The 20,099-nt window shown below is 43.0% G+C and overlaps 1 protein-coding gene across 4 annotated transcripts in view; it reads left to right on the plus strand.

Moving 5' to 3' along the window:
• Nucleotides 1-16,919, plus strand: part of hectd4 (HECT domain E3 ubiquitin protein ligase 4) — a 41,096-nt gene extending 24,177 nt beyond the window's left edge. For 2 of the 4 annotated variants that reach the window (XM_030416616.1, XM_030416620.1), the window contains exons 46-76: nt 282-443; nt 544-692; nt 823-902; nt 1,140-1,303; nt 1,460-1,697; nt 1,836-1,972; nt 2,070-2,196; nt 2,981-3,118; nt 3,303-3,439; nt 4,406-4,566; nt 4,658-4,839; nt 4,936-5,141; nt 5,238-5,368; nt 5,469-5,674; nt 5,783-5,962; nt 6,433-7,832; nt 7,923-8,130; nt 8,219-8,442; nt 8,535-8,680; nt 8,772-8,875; nt 9,285-9,408; nt 10,699-10,889; nt 11,011-11,157; nt 11,342-11,461; nt 11,544-11,699; nt 11,804-11,907; nt 12,068-12,289; nt 12,735-12,901; nt 12,995-13,190; nt 13,447-13,669; nt 14,694-16,919. In XM_030416616.1, the coding sequence (XP_030272476.1) occupies nt 282-443; nt 544-692; nt 823-902; nt 1,140-1,303; nt 1,460-1,697; nt 1,836-1,972; nt 2,070-2,196; nt 2,981-3,118; nt 3,303-3,439; nt 4,406-4,566; nt 4,658-4,839; nt 4,936-5,141; nt 5,238-5,368; nt 5,469-5,674; nt 5,783-5,962; nt 6,433-7,832; nt 7,923-8,130; nt 8,219-8,442; nt 8,535-8,680; nt 8,772-8,875; nt 9,285-9,408; nt 10,699-10,889; nt 11,011-11,157; nt 11,342-11,461; nt 11,544-11,699; nt 11,804-11,907; nt 12,068-12,289; nt 12,735-12,901; nt 12,995-13,190; nt 13,447-13,669; nt 14,694-14,830 (6,267 nt within the window). In that variant the 3' untranslated portion in view covers nt 14,831-16,919. The remainder of the gene's footprint in view (nt 1-281; nt 444-543; nt 693-822; nt 903-1,139; nt 1,304-1,459; nt 1,698-1,835; nt 1,973-2,069; nt 2,197-2,980; nt 3,119-3,302; nt 3,440-4,405; nt 4,567-4,657; nt 4,840-4,935; nt 5,142-5,237; nt 5,369-5,468; nt 5,675-5,782; nt 5,963-6,432; nt 7,833-7,922; nt 8,131-8,218; nt 8,443-8,534; nt 8,681-8,771; nt 8,876-9,284; nt 9,409-10,698; nt 10,890-11,010; nt 11,158-11,341; nt 11,462-11,543; nt 11,700-11,803; nt 11,908-12,067; nt 12,290-12,734; nt 12,902-12,994; nt 13,191-13,446; nt 13,670-14,693) is intronic. The other 2 variants (XM_030416619.1, XM_030416618.1) reach the window with 1 other exon arrangement.
• Nucleotides 16,920-20,099: the final 3,180 nt, after the last annotated feature.

The following is a 20,099-nucleotide window of genomic DNA, read 5'->3' on the forward strand; positions in this document are numbered from 1 at the left end:
TTACCAAAGTTAGAATATAGTTTTTTATTTCTTTAAATTTTGAGATCCCCTCTCGTGTTTACATAAATGTAGACAAGAGTGCCTGAGTTCAAAATGTTGATCAGAAACCCCAAAATTCTGAAAAAGTTTTAATTGACAGATGGCAAGATAATTAGTGTAGAAAATGAATATATTGCTGCAAGCCAAAATTCTTAATAATCTTCAAAGACTTTTTGAGAAGTTAAGCAGTCAGATTGGTTGGCCAAGTAATCTTCTTATTGCCTTTGATGTTCTTGTCTCAGCCCAAGGAGATCACTTGGTGTCCATCAAGAGTGTTCCCTCCGGTCCGTGCCTGCATGTTCTCATCCCGTCTGACCTCTGTCACTTTCCTGGCTGATCCGAGTGCTGGAGGAGGGCTGCCTAGAGGCACTTTCATCTATGCCACCTGTCCCGTACCAGTTCAGGTGGGCACATCACAGTGTATTGACCTGAAGTGAAATCAAATAATGTCCTTATAGTACAGCCTATCCATAGTCTTCCATTCACTTCCCTTTGTCCCCGTAGGCACCGTCCTTTTACTGGGAGATAGAAATTGTCTCCTATGGAGACTCTGAGGAGGACAGCGGCCCAATTGTTTCTTTTGGTTTTGCCACTGAGGCAGAAAAGAGAGACGGAGCGTGGACCAACCCCGTTGGCACATGTCTGTTTCATAAGTATGTTCAGCTTCATATTGACTAAAACGACTCTTTTCTCACTGCTGTGTCTCCATCTTAAGTGCTGATGGCTGTACTTCTGTGTTTTATCCTTTCCTCTGTGTGTCTGTCTCCTGATTGTGTGCGTCAGTAATGGAAGAGCAGTGCATTATAATGGCTCCAGTTTGCTGCAGTGGAAGAGTGTCAGGCTAGATGTGGCTCTTCTACCTGGTATGTGCCTCCTGTCTTTATTGTTGTTATAGTCAACTTAGAAATCCATAGAGCAATGTATGGTATAGATTTGAGCTTCTTGAAAGTATGTTGTCTGGCTGCTCTTCATTTAGAATCTATTTTACAAGTATATCTGGCCTCCTTAACTCAAGCTGTATCAAGCATTAGCGCATTTTAAAATCTAATCACCTGTTAACATCTTTACTGAAAATGTGACCTTACATCTGTATAAAACAGGCGACGTGGCTGGAATAGGCTGGGAGCGTTCTGAGGGCACTCCTCCACCCCCTGGTCAGGCCCCTAAAGGCAGGGTGTACTTTACATATTGTGGCCAGCGACTCAGCCCAATCCTGGAGGATGTAGCTGGTGGAATGTGGCCCCTGGTACACATTCAGAAAAAGGTGACCTTGAAACCTTTATATTTAAACTATTGCAAAGCTAAAATTTTGGTTCATTAATGATACTCAATATGTATTATATTGTGGCTCTTTCTTCACTGCTTAATGACACCATTTTCCCTCAGGATTAATGCACTTTATCTTCTATTTTTTTAACAGAACTCAAAAATCCGTGCCAACTTTGGAAACCGGCCATTTGCATATGCAGAAGGTCAAGCACACAGAAATGCTGCCGACCTGTGTGTGGACCTTGCAGAGGAAATAAGTGCAAATTTTGAAGCACTCCCCTTTGCTATGGCCTCTGACAGTGATAATGATGCAGGTGCAAGTGTTGCCTCTGACTCTGGCTCCCATGGACCCCCTTGTCGAATTGCAGCTGTGGCAGTCGCACAACAACGTATGTTTATCACTTCTATTTCTGCCTTATACTCATCAATCCCGAATGCCTTTTTTTTTGTCCTTCGATCAAAGTTATTGTCGTCTGGTTGGTAACGTGAAACCTTTATTCTCTGTTTGTCCTTTGCTTTTATTGCAGAGTACAACAGTGATCTGTCATGCCATTACAAAGTCGAGCTGAGCTACGAGAATCTGGTCACCTCTGGGCCTGAACCACATCCTCCTCCCATCGCAGATGATGAGAGTGATGATGAGGATGATGATGATGTTCCCAGAGTGAGTGGACCTCCACTTCTAATCTCCTAACACTGACTTCCGAATGAATTTAACGTCTGTACTAACTTCATTTTGATTGTGTGTTTGATTGTGTTAGGAGGACCACTATGCCTTGCTGGTAAAGGCGTGGGAGACCAAAGTGTTCCCCACCATTCGTAGGCGGTTCCGTAACGAGGCTGAGAGGAAATCTGGTCTGGACCAAATCAAAGGAGCTCTGCAACTTGGTAAAGAGTGAAAGAATATCATTAATACAAAACCTCCAGTCCAGCGTAACACAAATTACCAAAACATAAAACACATCAACCTATTCAGCATCATTTGAACAAGTTAACAGGCCAGTAGAGGTCAGTAAAATGTTTGATAGTTTATATACAGGTGTCATGAGTAAGCAGGTGAAGAGGCTCTTCGATGTGTAAACATGAGAAGCAGTTCAAATGTTTCAGTGTTTCAGGATATTATACCAAGGTTTAACTTATTCAGCAAAAAGCTGTAAAAACATTTTTGTGTTTTATCATGAATGCAGCACCAGCAGAAATTAGCATGTACTTTCTGACATTTTATTTCAAAGCCTATGACTCACAGTCACCTTGAGTCAGAACACTGAATACAGAAGCCAAAAAATGCATTCAGTATCCATCAGTCATTACGTACATGCTCTAGATGTTTGCTCAACGTTTAAAACCACTCTTCTAAGGTAAAAATGGTTTCTTTCTACTGTACTGGTATGATTTATGTTTGTTATTCCAACATTCTAGGAGCTCACTGTTGAAAATATAGTTTTAGATGAATTATCCTTTAACAAATTAAAACAAGGTGGAGTTATTGCAGTGCTACAGTTAAGTTTGAGATGAAATAAACTGACAAAATCGGAAAGATAGGCTAAACCCTTGTGGTGAAGGATTTATGTCAAGTAAAGTTTTAAATGGTGGCACACATTTGGCTAATATAGGTTAAATGAGGACAGTTTTGACATCTTTTGTTTACCTCCATGGCGTATTTTGTGAACAGGCATGGTTGACATTGCAAGACAGACAGTGGAGTTCCTGTATGAAGAGAATGGGGGAATTCCTCGTGACCTCTACCTCCCTACCATTGAGGATATCAAGGATGAGGCCAACAAGTTCACTATTGACAAAGTTCGCAAAGGTACCATTCACCTACATCGCTATACCCACAGTATACACATAAAGTTCAAATGAGCTAACTTCAGGGTATTATAAGTAAGCACGGTATTAAAACAGTTAATTTCACACTAATTCTGTATATCAAACGTGTCTTTTGGCTTCTGCTCGCTAACCGACCTCTAAAATATTTTATTTACCTGAAACAGGCTTGACTGTGGTCATCCGCTGTCCAGACAGCAACAACACCAACAGCACTACAGGAGGGACAGCTCTGCCGAAATTTGCTATCCGGGGCATGTTGAAGACCTTTGGCTTGCATGGTGTAGTGCTGGATGTGGACTCTGTAAGTACAAAACTTTGTTTGTGTGTATCTTGCCATTTCTCATCCCTCAGCTTTATGTCCCAGTTTAACGATACACCAGTTTTCTTCCCAGAAGGAAACTGGTCACATATTTAATTAAACTGTCATTCCAAAAAAGGAAAGGAAATACCTAGAGTGATGAATGAATCATCATGACCATCATTGTCACTGTCACCCACTCATCACTAATACAAGCTTCTGTTCTACAGCTCTCATGCAGTAAATCCAATTTAAATGTCTGTTCCAAAGAATGATTTTTGTTGTTGTGAGTCATTCAGATCAACCATCCTAGTCATATCCTTTATATCATTCAACAAAGTAGGAGTTTCCGGTATAAAGTACAGAACCTAATACTATTTTATTTTCAGTTTCCCCAAAATTACACACTGCCCAAATTTGATGTTCTTTTTCCAAAGCAGTGTACTGATCGATTTTGGAGGCAAAGTAAACGTTAAGTTAATGTAAAGCTCTTACTTTACTGCTCTATCTTTTCCTTTATAAAATAAAAAGAACTTCATTTTTTCATTTCTCCATCAGAGATATGATATCAGTTTTCCGCAAATTAAAGAACTCATTGTTAACCGCATATTTACAAAATATATATATCCATCATTTGACGCTCATTTGTTGTGTATCAAATTGAAATATTTCTTTGGCTTGCCTGATATTAAACACATTTATTTACCTTTCCGACTCCAATGACCCGACTTTCCTTCCATACCAGCCTTCCATCAAACTTCACAGGGTTCTCAGGAAATACCGAATGGTGTGATTAAGACCACCTTTGCTCCTTGGGTACCTCCCCTGGTCCAAGCCCCAACTACTTCTCGATTTTATTTTGCCATTGACTCCCTGCGACCCACAGCCTCTGAGAGTGCTGATGTGCCATACACAAAATCCATGTGCTCATCAACACTTGTATGCCTTTGTTACCTTCAACTCAACCAGGTGAATGAGCTGGTTCAGGTGGAGACCTACCTGCGCAGTGAGGGGGTGCTGGTGAGGTATTGGTACCCGATTGAGATGCTGGAACGCCCGCCTGCTGGATCTCGACGCACTGCAGCCAATGGCTTAGTCTCACTAGACAGTAGCAACATTCAGATTCACAGGTAATGTATGAACTAAATGAGGGGCGTGAATAGATCAAATGCTTCCTGCAGCAGAACTCAAAATAAATTGTGTTTTACTGCTTTGCTGTAGGGAACTGCTTCGCTGTGAGAGTGCGCTGGCTCGGTTGTACTGTCGTATGGCCTTGCTCAACATCTTCGCTCCCAAGAGCCCCCACACCTTCACTCGTCTCTTCCACATACCTGCTATCCGTGACATCACCTTAGAACACCTGCAGCTGCTGTCCAATCAGCTGCTGGCTCCACCCCTACCTGGTGAGTAGTAATTTTTCTTGTGAATAGTCCCTCAGTGTAATGTTAATGACTTTTTGTGTTTGTGTACTGATTGTGCTGATGTTGTTCTTCCTGCAGATGGCACTATTAGCTCTAGTTCTATCCTACTGGCCCAGTCAGTGCTTCACAACCTCCAGGGTCAGAGCTGCTCCCCCTCAGAACTGTTCTACCAGGGCAATGCTCAGCCCATCCGGGAGTGGCTGACCGTGGCCATCACCCGTGCCTTGCATCAAGGAGAGGAAAGCCTGCTGGAGCTCACCAAGCAGATCTGCTGTTTCCTGCAGGTCAGCTCAGTGCTTGACTTAATAAACTTGTCATTGATACCTATCCAGTTTGTAGGCTTGCTGATCTTCTCTCATAATTCTCTTCTCTTTTGATAGAATGCACCAGAGCAGTTTACATCTGAGGAGTTTCCTGTCACAGAGTCAAAGGTTAGCATGGATGTCAGCTTTCCAGGCGCTGCATTTGTGATTGTATCCTGCAAGGAGAGCCAGCTTGGCTGTCGCAAAGAGTGAGTTCCTCAGAAGTGTTCCCAGATGAAACTCAGATTTATAAGCATCCATTTCCTGGTAAATTTTTCAAATTCTCTCCCGTCTTTTCCACTTCATTAGCTCCAGCCTGTATAAAGCTCCCTGGGCTCGAGTCATGGTGTATGGATTGGGTCACAAAGTGCGTAGAAATGGACAGCTGAATCTGATGGAGGCGGTGTGCTATCCACTGGATGCCTCACCTACCAACACAGGCCTTACTCCCCCTCCCACTACCAACCAATACCCCTCTGTTATCATCCCCACTGATAAAGTGCACATCAAGCTGGGTGAGTATCTTGACTCCTAAAATAAAGTTCATACAGGCTGCTTTAACTGTTAGTAAATAATAATCTGTTACCGGATAAGAATGGAATTAAATATTGTATTGATTGTAGGGGTGTCTCCACCTCCTGGTGCTGTACTGGTGCTGCACTCCTTGCCACTGGAGTTTCCTCTTGCCATGGCATTTGCTGAACAGCTGTTGACGTGGAAGCTAGGAGAGAGCAGTGATCGATCTGAGGATGAGCTGGACACAGTGCCCTCGTCCGTGCTGCTGCAGGTGGTAGAACTACTAGGTAGGTGAAGCAATGAGCCTTATCAATTCAGCTAAATGCAAAATTCTTTTCCACACCATCACCCAACAGGTAAATAAGTGACAATAGTTCTCAAATTTAAAGCTCTTCTTGACATTTAGTTCATGATTTTTTTGTATGATCTTTGGATATTATCCAGGCCTAAATTGGTGTATTTTCTAGAAGTACACAGAAGTAAAGATGTAGCGATATACTATAAGCCAATTCGATGTGGAAACTCCGCACCACTCAGACAGAACCGTATACTTAAAAGGTCATAAAATGTCAGTCTTATAAAGTGTGCATACCTGATGAGCTAGCTAAACCCACATATACCTTATTCTTCTCCACTCTTTCAATAAATCATAGAATCACTTTGAAAGCTTGCAAGTTAGAACGTACCAAAGATGAAAACAGATTACCCAAAATCACAACTTTCAGCTTTTTCCACTTCATTGTTGTTATTGTTTTAGGTGGTTTGCTTTGGACCACTGATCTGGCTCCCTCCATCAAAGAGCTCATCTTTCACTTGCTGGCTGAGCTTTTGCGCAAGATCCACCACTTGGAGCAGCGCAAGAGCCCTGCTGGTCTCTCCAGCTCCATTGCTCTGCTGCTGAACCCCTGCCTCGCGGTGCTCATGGCTCTGCAGACTGAGCTCAGAAAGCTCTATGACAGGGAGACTCAGGAATGGACCGCTGCAGGAGCCGGCGCAGGGGGGTCTTCATCTGGAGGCATTGCTTTGGCTCTAGGGGCAGAGCAGAGCCGCTTCTCCACCTATTTCCACGCTCTGATGGAAGCGTGTCTTGCTGTGGCAGAGGTGACGCTTCCCCTCAATGTTGGCGGCTCTTCAGTGGGAGCCCTATCCTCAACCAGTGCCCCTAACCTTAGTGACTCCTCTTCATCTTCGTCATCGTCCCCAGGGCAGACGCCACAGAGCCCTAGTCTGCTGTCCAAACGTAAGAAGGTGAAGATGAAGCGTGAGAGAGCAGCGGCTGCAGTGGCAGCAGCGGTCTCTGGGAAACGAGGAAGTGGGGGTGCACGGTTGTCAGAGAGTGACAGTGCCCTGCTCAACATGGCGGGTAGCAAACCCGAGGACATGCTGTGGTTCCACCGCTGCCTCACTCTCCTGATGATACTACGACATCTGGCCAATAAGGACCCACAGGGCTTAAGTGTGACCAGCGATGCAGTGACAGATGCCTGCCAGGCCTTGGTTGGCCCCACTGCCCACAGTCGCCTGCTGGTGCTCTCAGGTATTCCCACGCACCTGGAGGAGGCCGTGGTTCGAAACGCAATCCGCAGGGCTTGCAACGCACATGGGGGACTCTTCAAAGATGAAGTCTTCATCCCTCTGCAGGAAGAGGACCCCAAGAAGCCCAAAACTGGAGCTGGGGTTTCTAGCCCTCAAGATGGCAAAGCTGGCCCTGAACCCGACCGCTCCTTCCCCAACAACGGAGGTCCTGAGAGTCCTGACAGCTCCAGCAGCGTGACTCCGGCTATGAGTGTGAGCGCTTCAGCTTCCACCAGCCAGACATCTATCTGCAGTTCTTCTCAGGGAGTCTCCCGCACTGCCAGTGAACTTTCTGTTGATCAGGAGCAGTTGGCTGCTCCACCTCTCAACCCTGCTGCTGCAGCTTCAGCTGTTACATACCCTCAGCAGGGCCCCCAAGACCCCCAGACTGTTTCTAGTCAGGAGAGTCTAGATACCTCCCTGTGTAGCACAGGAAGCTTGGGGAGTCTCGGCAGCTTGGGGGAGCCTCTCGACACTGCAGAAACGCCATCGGTGTCGGATGGGGGCTCAGTGCACACGGTCACATCACTGGAGAGCAACGCAGTCATGACCAGGCCCATCAAGGGTTATGCTGTGATTGAGGTGGGTTAATGAAGAGCACTGTAATAGATCTACACGGTTTGATTTTGTTTTGTTCTAAAGAATAATAATGTCTGTCTTTCTAAATTATAGGTTCGTTCTCGGGCCAAAGTGGAAAAAATCCGTGCCAGCCTCTTCAACAGCAGTGACCTGATTGGCTTATCCAGTCTGGAAGGAGAAGAGGAGCTAATGGATTTGACCAATGAGGAGATCCTCACAGCCTCTAGTGTTAATCAAAGCCTGTTTGACACGCAGGGAAGCTCCGCTCTTGAAGACTACTTCCTGGACAAATCGGTCAGAGGTTGGTGTTTAACTCTGGCTAGATATTTTATGCTTTTACACAGTGAGATTTATTCTGCCAGTATAAAATCTTATCTCTGTGTTTCAAGGTGACAAGCTTGTACCCGGAGCAAGAGATGTCCTCACAGATATTTTTAAAAGTTGTGTACACTCGGAGCAGATGCTCAGCCTCACACCAGCCAAGCCAGTTAAAGTGTCTGACATATACCTCAGCAAGGAGCAGATCAACGCTCAGACCCCTGGAAACCTACTGCATACTTTCTTCACCAATGTAAGGCCTCCAAAAAAAGTACTTGAGGATCAGCTTACACAGGTATAAAACATTATGCTGTAATACATACATATATATATTTATGTACTGTATGTACTGTACATTCATGTGTCAATATAATTTGCTTGTATCAGATTTTAAGAAAATATGGCACTCCCAAGCCCAATAAGAACAAATACAGCAAAGCAGGAAAAGAACAGCACCAAGGAAAGGTTGTGAGCACCAAGAGGCCCATCACCAAACCTCCCACCAAGGAAAAGTCTGTGCTTAACAGTGTCAGGTGAGTAATGTAGCACAAGCAACGTATTTACATGTAGGTACATTTGCATGTTCCCACAGTAATTGAATTGGATTTTGCTGGTGTCTGCCAGGACTGCACTGAGTGAGAAGAAGACAGTTCTGAAGCCTAAATCTCCTGAGAAATCCAGACCTGATGAGAAAGATGTGGAGAAGTCTCCTGCAAAGAAAACTGAAGGTTGTTAGAAATCACACACACACTTTGACTACTCCATGACTGAATTCATTAGTTGGTAGACCATGTTTTCAAAAAGGCAGACTTTTCTGCATAATACCGTTAGATCTGTTCAGAAATGACTCAGCTCTACACGCCTTCCCTTGCTTAAATTTGGGTTTATTGAAAAAAACTGTTAGTCGATTAGATGATAATTCCTCTGACAGAAACAAGAGATTTTTCTGCTTCTGTCTCTGTATTACATAACTTTTGGAATGTTGTTTCCATTGGTCAGACAGGGTTAGCAAAATTCAGATAGCACTTTGCACTCTTGTAACCTGTAGCTCTACTACGATGCCCTACTACCCTTCTAGAATCCTATTTTGAAACCATGAGCTGTCCGCTGCCTCACACACTACTCTGTTTTCTTCAGTCCCAGAGGAGAAGTACCTGACACTGGAAGGCTTCCATAAATTTGCTGTCGACCGAGCCAAGCAGGACATCCGCAGTGTCTGGAGGGCAATTCTGGCGTGTGGTTATGATCTCCACTTTGAAAGGTGAGACTGGGGAGTCATGCCCCAATAGCCTGCACTCAGACTGGTGAAACTCAATACAGCCACATGCACGAGCCCTGCGGGAACTGAACATGTTGTTCTGTTGTGACAAAATGTCCTCAAATTTTTATTAGATTAAGTTTTAAGAATTATTCTAAAATAATCCGTCACATCTGATTTATTGAGTTTTTCAAGCATGACATACGAATGAATTATGAATTTCATACTACTCATTTAGTTATAATGCAGCATAACGTCTTCATATTTATGCCCATGCCCATATTTAGGGTCCATGAAATCAACCCCCCAAAAAATCCATGGCAAGTTTTGGAAAACAGTCAAAAATATACATAGGCCATGAAAAAATGGTATTAAAGATATAATAGGTAGGAATTCTGTATTAAAAATATTAATATTAATATTAATATTAATATTACATATTAATACCTTTGTTATATAAATGGTTGAGTTGTGTACTTACATTAACCGACATTTTCAACAATGTTCATCCAGAGAAACCCACAAGTTTCCCCAAGTTAAAGGTGCGTTTAACTTGATTGTCATACTCTTCTTCAAGGATAGGGAAAATTGGTGAGCGATATCTCGTCTGTGAACATTTGTGCCTGAGTCATGTCAGATTAATTTTAATCAGCAGTGGTGGTTGTTTAATGGTGTGTTCACCATCACCGCAGCAACTTTGACCACGGGATCATTTTTGTTCTCACACAGTGTATCTGCCCAAACAGCCAGATTACTGTAAACTTGCTGTCACCGTACATTTGCTAGCATTGGCACACCAATGATGTTTGTGTGTGTGTGTGTTTAAATGCAGGTCAATTCTCGGTGAAAGCGACACTCTCAGAATTAGAAAGCGAGATTCTAATTCTGTCTCTTCTTTTCCGCTCTTTCCATCCTAAACGCATGAGTACATATCCCCTCCACCTTGAGTCGCAGTCAGTATTACAGAATAAAACACCAAGCAACGGAGGTCACCTCCGTGGATCACTGGTGCATTCAGGTTGATAACAGGAGTGAAGATAAACTCAGTGTTTTATCTCAAAAATTCAAAAGAGATCTCTGAGCTCTCAGAATCAGAGAAGAATCTGATCTGACTCCGGGTGTTTATTCTACCAGAAGGTTTGGCTCTACAAATTTTCTTGGTTTGTTTTGATAAAAATTGATTGTCGGTCAACATTAGTCAGTAGGCTTCTGAATACAACTGCTATCATGTTAATCTAAGAAACTAAATATTATTGGAGATCCCTTTTTAACAGTAGCCGTGCTCTGTACTAGGTGTACATGTATAGACACTCGTCATGCCCAGAAGGCCTGTAGGAAGTGGAGCTTGGAGATGGACGTGGCGTTGGTCCAGTACATCAACAGGCTCTGCCGTCACTTGGCTATCACACCAGCCAGACTACACCCACATGAAGTGTACCTGGACTCCAGTGATACTGCCGATCCTCGTGTGGCCTGCCTGCTCAGTGAGTAAACCACTTGTTTGGTACTGTCTAGGTAGTAAACAAGACAGTCATCCTCCTTTTCCATGACGTGGCTGTTTGTCTTCCAGTGCATGAAATGTAATGAATGTGTGCTTATGTTTAGATGTGCCCGTTGAAAGTCTGCGCCTTCGCTTCGCTCTGCTGCAGTCCCTCAACAACACCTTGGAGAGCTTCTTCCTGCCACTGGTGGAGCTGAGACAGACACAGACCTATCAGAACAGCATTGCAGCGCTGTTATGTGAGGCCAAAGGTGAGCAGGGTATCAGCACTGATCTAACAGGACAAGGAGACCAAAGCCAACCATGACTGTATCGATGCATCGCTCTATTTTGGACTCCTAGACAAATGTCTGAACTGAGCTTAAACAATGTGATTCTGATCAGATGTTATTCTTTACAACTGATTCCCTCATCTCGTATCTCTGCTGGTTACAGGTCTAATATTTTACGACACGAAGGTTACTGTGATGAACAGAGTACTGAATGCCACAGTACAGAGGACAGCAGACCATGCTGCCCCAGAGATTACGCTTGATCCACTAGAAATTGTGGGAGGTACGCATCGCTTTCCTTTGTTTGCATCTTTACTGTTCCCAATTTCATATCAACATTGTTTCAGTGACCCTTTGCCCTTCAGGTGAGATCAGATCATCAGAGAACACATATTTCTGCCAGGCAGCACGTCAGCTGTCCTGTGTGCCATCGTCCCAGCTCTGTGTGAAACTGGCCAGCGGAGGAGACCCGACCTACGCCTTTAACATCCGCTTCACTGGAGAGGAAGTTCATGGCACAAGTAGCAATTTCTCTTACACATCGTTTTCCATCTGCCTTGCAGTATTTTACTTGTCACAATGTTTTTTTCAAACCTAACTGTACCATTGTTGAATCTGTCCCCAGGCGGCTCCTTCAGACACTTCCTATGGCAGGTGTGTAAGGAGTTACAGAGTTCCGCTCTCTCTCTGCTGCTCCCCTGCCCCAGTGCTGCAGCCAACCGTAACAAGGTAAGGTTTCTCCAATCTGCTCTTTTCTGTTATCATGGTGTCCTATTTTGATACATTTGTTCTCTTAACAAAGCATATTTGTCCACGTCCACATTATCTGGCACAACAAAGTTAATCAGTGATGGTGTAATATGAACTGTGGTTTGTTTGTTTTCCTCAGGGGAAGTACATCCTGACACCCTGCCCAATCAGCTATGCAGAAGAACAGTTGTTGCATTTCTTTGGTCAGCTTCTGGGAATAGCCATCCGTGCAGATGTGCCACTTCCTTTGGATCTGCTTGGCTCCTTCTGGAAGGGTCTGGTGGGCGAGTCCCTCGACCCAGAGCAGGACCTGCAGGAAGCTGATGTGCTCACCTACAACTATGTCAAGAAGTTTGAAAATGTAAGGGACCAGTAGTGTGTGCCTCTTGTCTTCAACTTCGAATAAGAGCTGTAACTAACAATTATTTTCATTTTTGATTAATCTGCTGATTATTTTCACAATCAATCCAAGTCAAAAAGTTAAAAATGCTCATCAAAACCTGACAGATTTAAAAAAGATGTCCTCAGATTGCCCTTTCTGTTTAACCAATAGTAGAAAAATCTGACAAGACTTGTTGTACCATCATAAACGACAAAGAGAAGTAGCAAAGTCTTACATTTAAGAAGCTGGAAACATATGTTGAGATTTTGATGATTGAATGATTGAAAGGATGAAGTGATTGTCAAAATAGCTGGCAGCCTATTTTTTATTTTTTTTTTCAATCGATTAATCAAGTAATCGTTGCAGCGCTACTGCTAACACAGATGTTGACCCTAACATGACCCCCTGTCCCGTGTCCCTGTAGGTGAGCGATGAGACGGAGCTGGAGGCCCTGTGTGCTGAGATCTCTTCCCAGCACCATTCAGGAGAAAGCCCCGACTCCCCCAGCCGACCCTGCTGCACTTTTACCTATGTCACCATGACGGGGGAGGAGGTGGAGCTCTGTCAGGGTGGTCGCAGCCTCACTGTCAGGTACAGCAAACTTGTCATCATCAATTCTTTCAAAATGTAGCTATCTCCGTGTAGTCTGACGTATTTTCATACATTGTGTGATTGTGTGTTAAGCTGGGAGAATAAGGACGTGTATGCGCGGGCGGTGCGGAGCCTCCGTCTGAGGGAGCTGCAGAACACTGAGTGTATGACAGCGGTGCGTGCGGGGCTCAGCTCAATCATTCCCCTGCAGCTGCTCACCATGCTCATCCCCCTGGAGATGGAGCTGCGCACCTGCGGCCTGCCTTACATCAACCTGGAGTTCCTCAAGGTAATGAATGAATTTGTGTTGCAGTGAATGTTGCATTACAAAGCAAGTGTAAACATTTACATTTATATTGCTGCAGGTAATGAATGTATTCCCCGGCCGTCTGGCCCAGGGAGATGTGTCATTAAGCGGTTTCAACATTACACAGCCAGTTTGACTTGACTTGCATCAGAACTGTCTTACACAAACAAACACCGCTGTCTTTCAGGTGAGTATTATTGAAATCTTATCCTTGCTGCCCCACTCTCTCCCTCTGAAGGCTCACACCATGTATCAGGTGGGCCTGATGGAGACCGACCCGCACATTGAGTTCTTCTGGACGGCCCTGGAGATGTTCACTCAAGAAGAGCTCTGCAAGTTCATCAAGTTCGCCTGCAACCAGGAGCGCATACCGTTCACCTGCCCTTGCAAGGACGGGGGGCCCGACACCGCACATGTTCCCCCTTACCCCATGAAGATCGCCCCTCCTGATGGAGCTGCAGGTAATGGCTGAAAAAGTGTTGACAGCTCCATGATCAGTCACCAAGGGTGCTATCTGTGAGTGACGCTTGTTTAACGCAGAAACTACTGATAGTGATGGTCAAAGCAGCTCATCCTGTCTTGAACATGCTGACATAGCTCGATTGTGTTTGTAGAATATTGGACATACGATGTAGTTCCATGCGGGCACAATGTTAGTTTCTCACAAGAGGGATCTCTCCTTGTTTCCTGACGCATAATTTAAGATTACATGCTAAAGCGAAACACCAGCTGGGGTTAATGCAGATAAGATTAACACTCACTTTTATCACCAAGCTTATTATCGCTAACAAGAACGCATTGGCCCTCTGCAGTCCCGGGAAAAGCTCCGGTGGTACAAAAGACTCACTGTGTAATAGCATTGTTAAACTGAAATTAGTGCATATATGTGCGTCAAGAAATCAAACAATTCTGAATTGGACGCATCATTCTTTCCAGAGCTGACGATGGACATAGCTACCAAGTGAGCCATCAGCAAAGGATCTGGTCCTGACATGGAGGCCAGTGATGATGTAATAGCCGTTTCTCTTTTTTTTTTTGGACTCTTACTTGAGTCTCTCTTTAAAACTCAGCCCCGAAAAGGGGTTGAAAGTTAGCAGGTGTAACCAACCCTGCTGATAAACACCTGTGACTAATGCAGAGTCAATTAAGGAATGGTGCTGATTGTATACATTCCCGTACAGATGTTAGTGGGTGTGAGTGAATTTTGTACAGAGGGAAAAGGGTATAAGAAAAGTATTCGCGGGCGCCCCAGCAGCTCAGCAGGTGGGGCATGTACAGAGGCCGTGTCCTCGCTGCAGTGGTCCAGGGTTCGAATCAACCCGCGGCAGTTTGCTGAATGTCATGCCCTCTCTCTCATCCCATTTCCTGCTATAGGGGCTGTACTATCAAAGTAAAGCCTCGAAAATGGCCCAAAAAATGATAATAAAAAATGAAGTGTACAGTGAAATTTGCTGTAATCAAATGTGCTATTTTCCTTCTCTCCAGGTCAGCCAGACTCGCGCTACATTCGCGTGGAGACCTGCATGTTCATGGTGAAACTGCCCCAGTACACGTCTCTGGATGTGATGCTGGAGAAACTGCGATACGCCATCCACTACCGCGAGGACCCTCTCAGCGGCTGAGAAGACTTGACAACCCAACGTTCCCAAGCGTGTACACCTGTCCCCGACACCCATCTTATTTTTACCCCCTCACACTACTGGATCTTCCTCTGAGACAGTCCTTTATGCTCTGCTGCTCCACCAAAACCACAAATTAAATTCAGTTTTATTTTGAGTGAATGCTTTGCATGTTTATCCCTGCTTTTTTTTAAATCACAGTTTGCACAAATAGTACATTTCATCATTATGTTTGATTTTTGTGAGGAATTCAGGGACTCTAATCTGAACCAGCACTGACACCGATAATGAGTGTCTGCTCTGGCTGCACTGAGTTTGAGGATGGCATTGAAGTGAAACAACTGTGACACAGTCTTTTGTTTTTTGTTCACCCTTTTCCCTTCCCGACCTATTACAGAGGGTTTAACAAAGGTTTTGTCAAGTTCTGTGAATTTAACAACTGAATGGGATGAATTCAGATCAGCACTTTACAGCTGCGAGTTCAAATCGTGATTTCCGAAACACTCCAGTATTGAAAGCGTGGTCTCGGCAACACTAGCTCTACCCCGAGTTGCTGAACTTTGCATATCTGTGAAGGCAACCAACAAAGTGTTGCCCTCCTAAGGCTAAACCTAGCTGCCTCCCTCTGCCTCCCCTCTGTGGGGGTGATGTTCTGAAACATGCCTTTGCTGTAGGAGCCTCTCTCTGGAGGGCGATGCTGGTTGTGCGTGAAAAGACAAGCCCAAATGATATTCATAGAGACGGAGGTACGACTATTAACGGAGACAGGAAGTGTATGATGCTGCCTATTTTTGTCAGCTGTGAGCAGGCAGAAGATGTGAACAAGTGCTGTACAGGATTTTATGTAGTTTACTGCCTGTTTTAAAAAATACAAATAAAAATATGAACTGCTAATGGACAAGCTAATTTATGCCTATATAAACTGAAGACATTTTATCCGAGTCTCCGAAGAGAGGGTATTTAAGTCATGTAAAAAGTCATATTAATCTATTAGTTTATTAAATTGCGCTTTGATTTTTCTGAATATCCGAGTAGCTTTGGCGGCATGGTAGGTCAGGCAGACTGCAGAGACCTGCTGGTTCTGATATATCCGCATTTCAGGTTCGCGAAACCGTTGAAAAATATGAAGGAGAAGATGTTCTCATGAGCTACTCTCCCACATCGTTTGTGTGCTACTGCTACTGAATGTGCAACAACCCGCCGCCCCTCCCTCGCTTCCCGACATACACAATCTACATACACACAAAGGAGGGAGGGGCGGCGGGTTATCTTGAGTTCTGCCTTTTTCATAGTTTTCTTTTAATGAGCGAAGATCAGGATTCTGCTGATTATTTATTTTTATTTTTTTCATTTTACCATAACCAAATGTTTAGCTGTGTAAAAATTAAATAGGTAAAAAAAAAAAAAGTGTAAATACTCTGAAGTTATGTTTGATGGCAGTTTTTATTAATTGCTGATTCACTTCACATTATGATTTTTGTTTCTGGTTTGCACTACTCTTCCAAGAAAAAGATTCTAAAAATGAGCAAACTAGGTGATGTCTGTTGGATATCCGGTTTGTTGTGTTGTTATTTTTTATGAATTTTGGAAATACCAGTAATCTTATCACCTTTGTCTTGTACTCAGATGGATTCAATTTCTTCTAATCATGGTGAAACATGTTTTCTTGTGTGGGTAAAATCGCCATTTTACTTGGATAGAACTGAAAAACACACCAGAAAAGATATTCGGCGCATATTTGGATTGTTGAATTGCTTGCGAACTTTCGGTTTTGGTTCAGTTCTTTTGAAGGGTGATTATACCGCTGCTAACAGGGACGCTCTCTCTCTTCTACTCCCTCCTCCTGCCGGGGGGAGTAGGTAAAGTTATAAAAAGGACATATCCATACAAAGAGGTGTTGCGATAAAATGTGTGCTGTACATTTACTTGATATTTATTACAATTATTTATGGTTGCATTAACTTAACTTTTACTGTCTTACCTCTGCACATCAGAAACTTAACATATCTAAAATGGATTATACAGATGTAAAGAATCAGATGGCATTTGAGATTTCTGTGTCACAATAAAGAAATGTCTTCATGTACAAAAACTGTTTCAGTGTTTGTGTCATTCACATCAAAATTTCTGTTTATTACTTCTGCAAAGGAGGTTGTGTTTACAGCTGTGTTTGTTAGTTAGGATGCATATAGAATGGGTCTCAGCCCAGAATAGACCCCATTCACAGTCTTTGTGTGGATCCTGTTAAAGGGCCGGATCCAGGAATTCTTTTCTCACTTTCTTTAAAGGTGCAATACGTAAGAAATGTGTATAAAAACCCTATTTTCTTGTTTAGAAACTAAACTAAAATAACACTAAAGTAATTAACCAAAAACAACAAAATGTGAAAAATGTAGGTTTTTCACATCACATTAAATACAGCTACGTATTGTGTTTAATGAGATTTCTACTGAAGTTATCATGCTAACCGGCTAGCCCTGGCCTGTCCTTTTCTAGTAATACTACTCTGAACTTCCAGTCCAGACCACAAGCTGCAAGGCTAATTCGGCTATCTAGTTAACGGAAGCTACTGCACCCCATATGTTAGCCAAATCCTACATATTGCACCTTTAACATTGTGACATGGGGCTTTTTTTTTTTTTTTACATTTTCCTTTCTCTTTTCAGGGAATAGTACATGGATCTTGATTTAAAAAATCAGGTGCATTACATGTCTGCACAGACAATGGCTGTTGATCATGATGAATGACGCTTGTGAAGCGTGTTTTTCTCACCAGGCCTTTTACGTAACATCTCTGCGACCGGCTCTGGTTGCATCACCACTGCCTGTAAACCGGACACCGATTGAAGGCAGTGGGTGCGGGGCCAGGCCAGTTCGAGCTGGATCTCCAGTCATGCTCCTCACTGACTCACCCTGTCCCCTCAGCTCTGTTGTATGCTCTCTTCAAACAACTTTGGATTTCATCAACAAAAACCTGAAGTAATTGGTCAGATATTTGTACGTTAATTGATAGTTATGTATTATGTGTATGCAGAATAAGTCCAATAGCTGTCACTGTTCTCCACAAGAGTCCAATTTTGTCCTTCTAGAAAATGATTTGATTACAAAAAACTTTATCAGCTGACTTTTCCTTGCATTCAAGTACAACTGCTCATCTTTAAGACCGGATCTGCAACGTTACGCAAGAGGAATTCTAGTAATGTCTTCAGCATGTTGACTGGTTGGTTTAAAAAAAAAAACAAAAAAAAAAACAGTCCTGTCCCTCACATACAGCTGTCCCCCTTCCTTCTCCACCCTTGTTTTAATTATCCCGACCCTTGACCAATGAGCAGCTAGGAAAAGGGCCACATCCCAAACAATCCAGCCAATTGGAGTCTTGGAAGACCAGTGTGTTCAGAAGGCATGGAGACGTCTGTTGTGATCATGCAACTGACCTAAAGGCCCGACCCGGCTGGCACACACTTCTGTTGTGTAATAATATCCTCCCTAGAAGATTTTGTTCAAGACGTGGAAACATGTTCTGCTGTGTTATCCGACCTCATTCACCGCTTTGTTTTAAGTTCTAAGTCAGACCTAAAACTTTATGATTGACTCGTTCATTCATGAGGGATCACAGCCGCTCCTGGACGTAATTCTGGATGCATTGTGCAGAAGCTCTGACTGAGGAGACAGAAAGTTAATTAGAAAGTAAGCCACTGAGGCGACAGGGCTCATAATGAATTATTGTACAGTTATTAGTTTGACGCCATGGGAGTGAGTGTAATGAAGCTGTAGTCCAAATATTTGCATAATATAAAGAGTCCATTATCAAAAGGCTGTATATATATATATATATATATATATATATATATATATATATATATATATATATATATGTATACACAGTACATAGACTAACACATCTTATATACTGAAGTAAAGTGGATGCTTGTTTTGAAGAGTATTATTTAAAGGATAAAAGTTCACCCAAAAATGAAAAATTCAGTCATTATCTACTTTCCTTAATGCCAATGGAAAGCAGAGTGAAGCTCAGTCCACTAAATATTTCTGGAGCTTCATAGCAAAATGTAAAAAAAAAAAACAACTGGTGAAAAAAAGTCAAAATGGCTCCATTCAGCTTGTCCAAGTCTCGGGGATCTCACATTTATTTGAAAAGACCTCATTTACCCTCTTTTTAGACTAAATTCTTCACTGTAGCGGCTACGCTAAAAGCATTAGCACACAACCCTCCTGAAGTGGGTGCACGAGCCCCGACGCAAGTTGAGGGCATCAGTAACATCTCTTCAAATGAAACAATCTGGCTTCCGGTGACTGCTCGGTGTTGGAGGTTGGAATATCCTCGCTGAAATTTCCAACTTTTAACCTCAAAGCATTCCAGGAGCACGACATGGAAAGCTGGCGAAAGAGGACAAAATGAAGTACAATGACTGACTGATCTCTCTATGATTCCTAGTTCAAGCTTCTGTTGTGAGGAAGCAATGTGATTTTATGGTTATTTTACATACACTGTCTGGAATAAGCATTGGAGTGTAACTAAGTACATCTACAAGTAGTGTATGGAGGTAAACTGCTTTCACTCCACTTGATTTTTTTTTTTTTTTACCAGTTTCTTTGCGGATTGCTGCATCAGAGCCAAAGTGGTGCGTTTTTATTGACAATCTGATTAAACAACGCTGATTCAAATACCAAATGCCAGGCCGATAACTGGAACATGTAGACTTATTCTGTAGTCACTTTTTATACTTCAGTCCATTTAATGTCAGATATTTGTGTAGATATTTTAAAACTTTAACTCCGGTATTCTTAATGTCAGTATCCTTCACTCTGACCAGGGTATCATTTTAACACAGTATCTTTTCTTTTACTCAAGTAAGACATCTGGGTGCTTTTTACAACACTGGGAATAAGAAGCTGTCAAAGCAGAGAAATGATTCTTTAGGCAAAATATTCAGAAATATAATTTATTAATTTTTAAATACATCCCAAAGTACAAAAGCATCAACAACATACAGGCACTTTCACAAAACAAGCACGGCAAAAACAAATGCAACCTAAATGTGTCAGTGTAGTTGTTATTTGTACATTTTTGGTTTTCTGAAGGAGGTCTCTCTCTAGTCAAGAACTACCTCCGACAGAGCAGCGTCACAATCACATTATCACAAGAACAAAAAAGAAAAATCCCTCCAGCAGCTCCCTGCTGTCACATGTGTCAGTCTCAGTGCTCGGGAGAGTTTCACAGTCTGGAATGATTTGATCAATGGAGCACATGAGT

Source organism: Sparus aurata, chromosome 5 (genome assembly GCF_900880675.1).
Source record: "Sparus aurata chromosome 5, fSpaAur1.1, whole genome shotgun sequence".
Classification (NCBI taxonomy): Eukaryota; Metazoa; Chordata; class Actinopteri; order Spariformes; family Sparidae; genus Sparus; species Sparus aurata.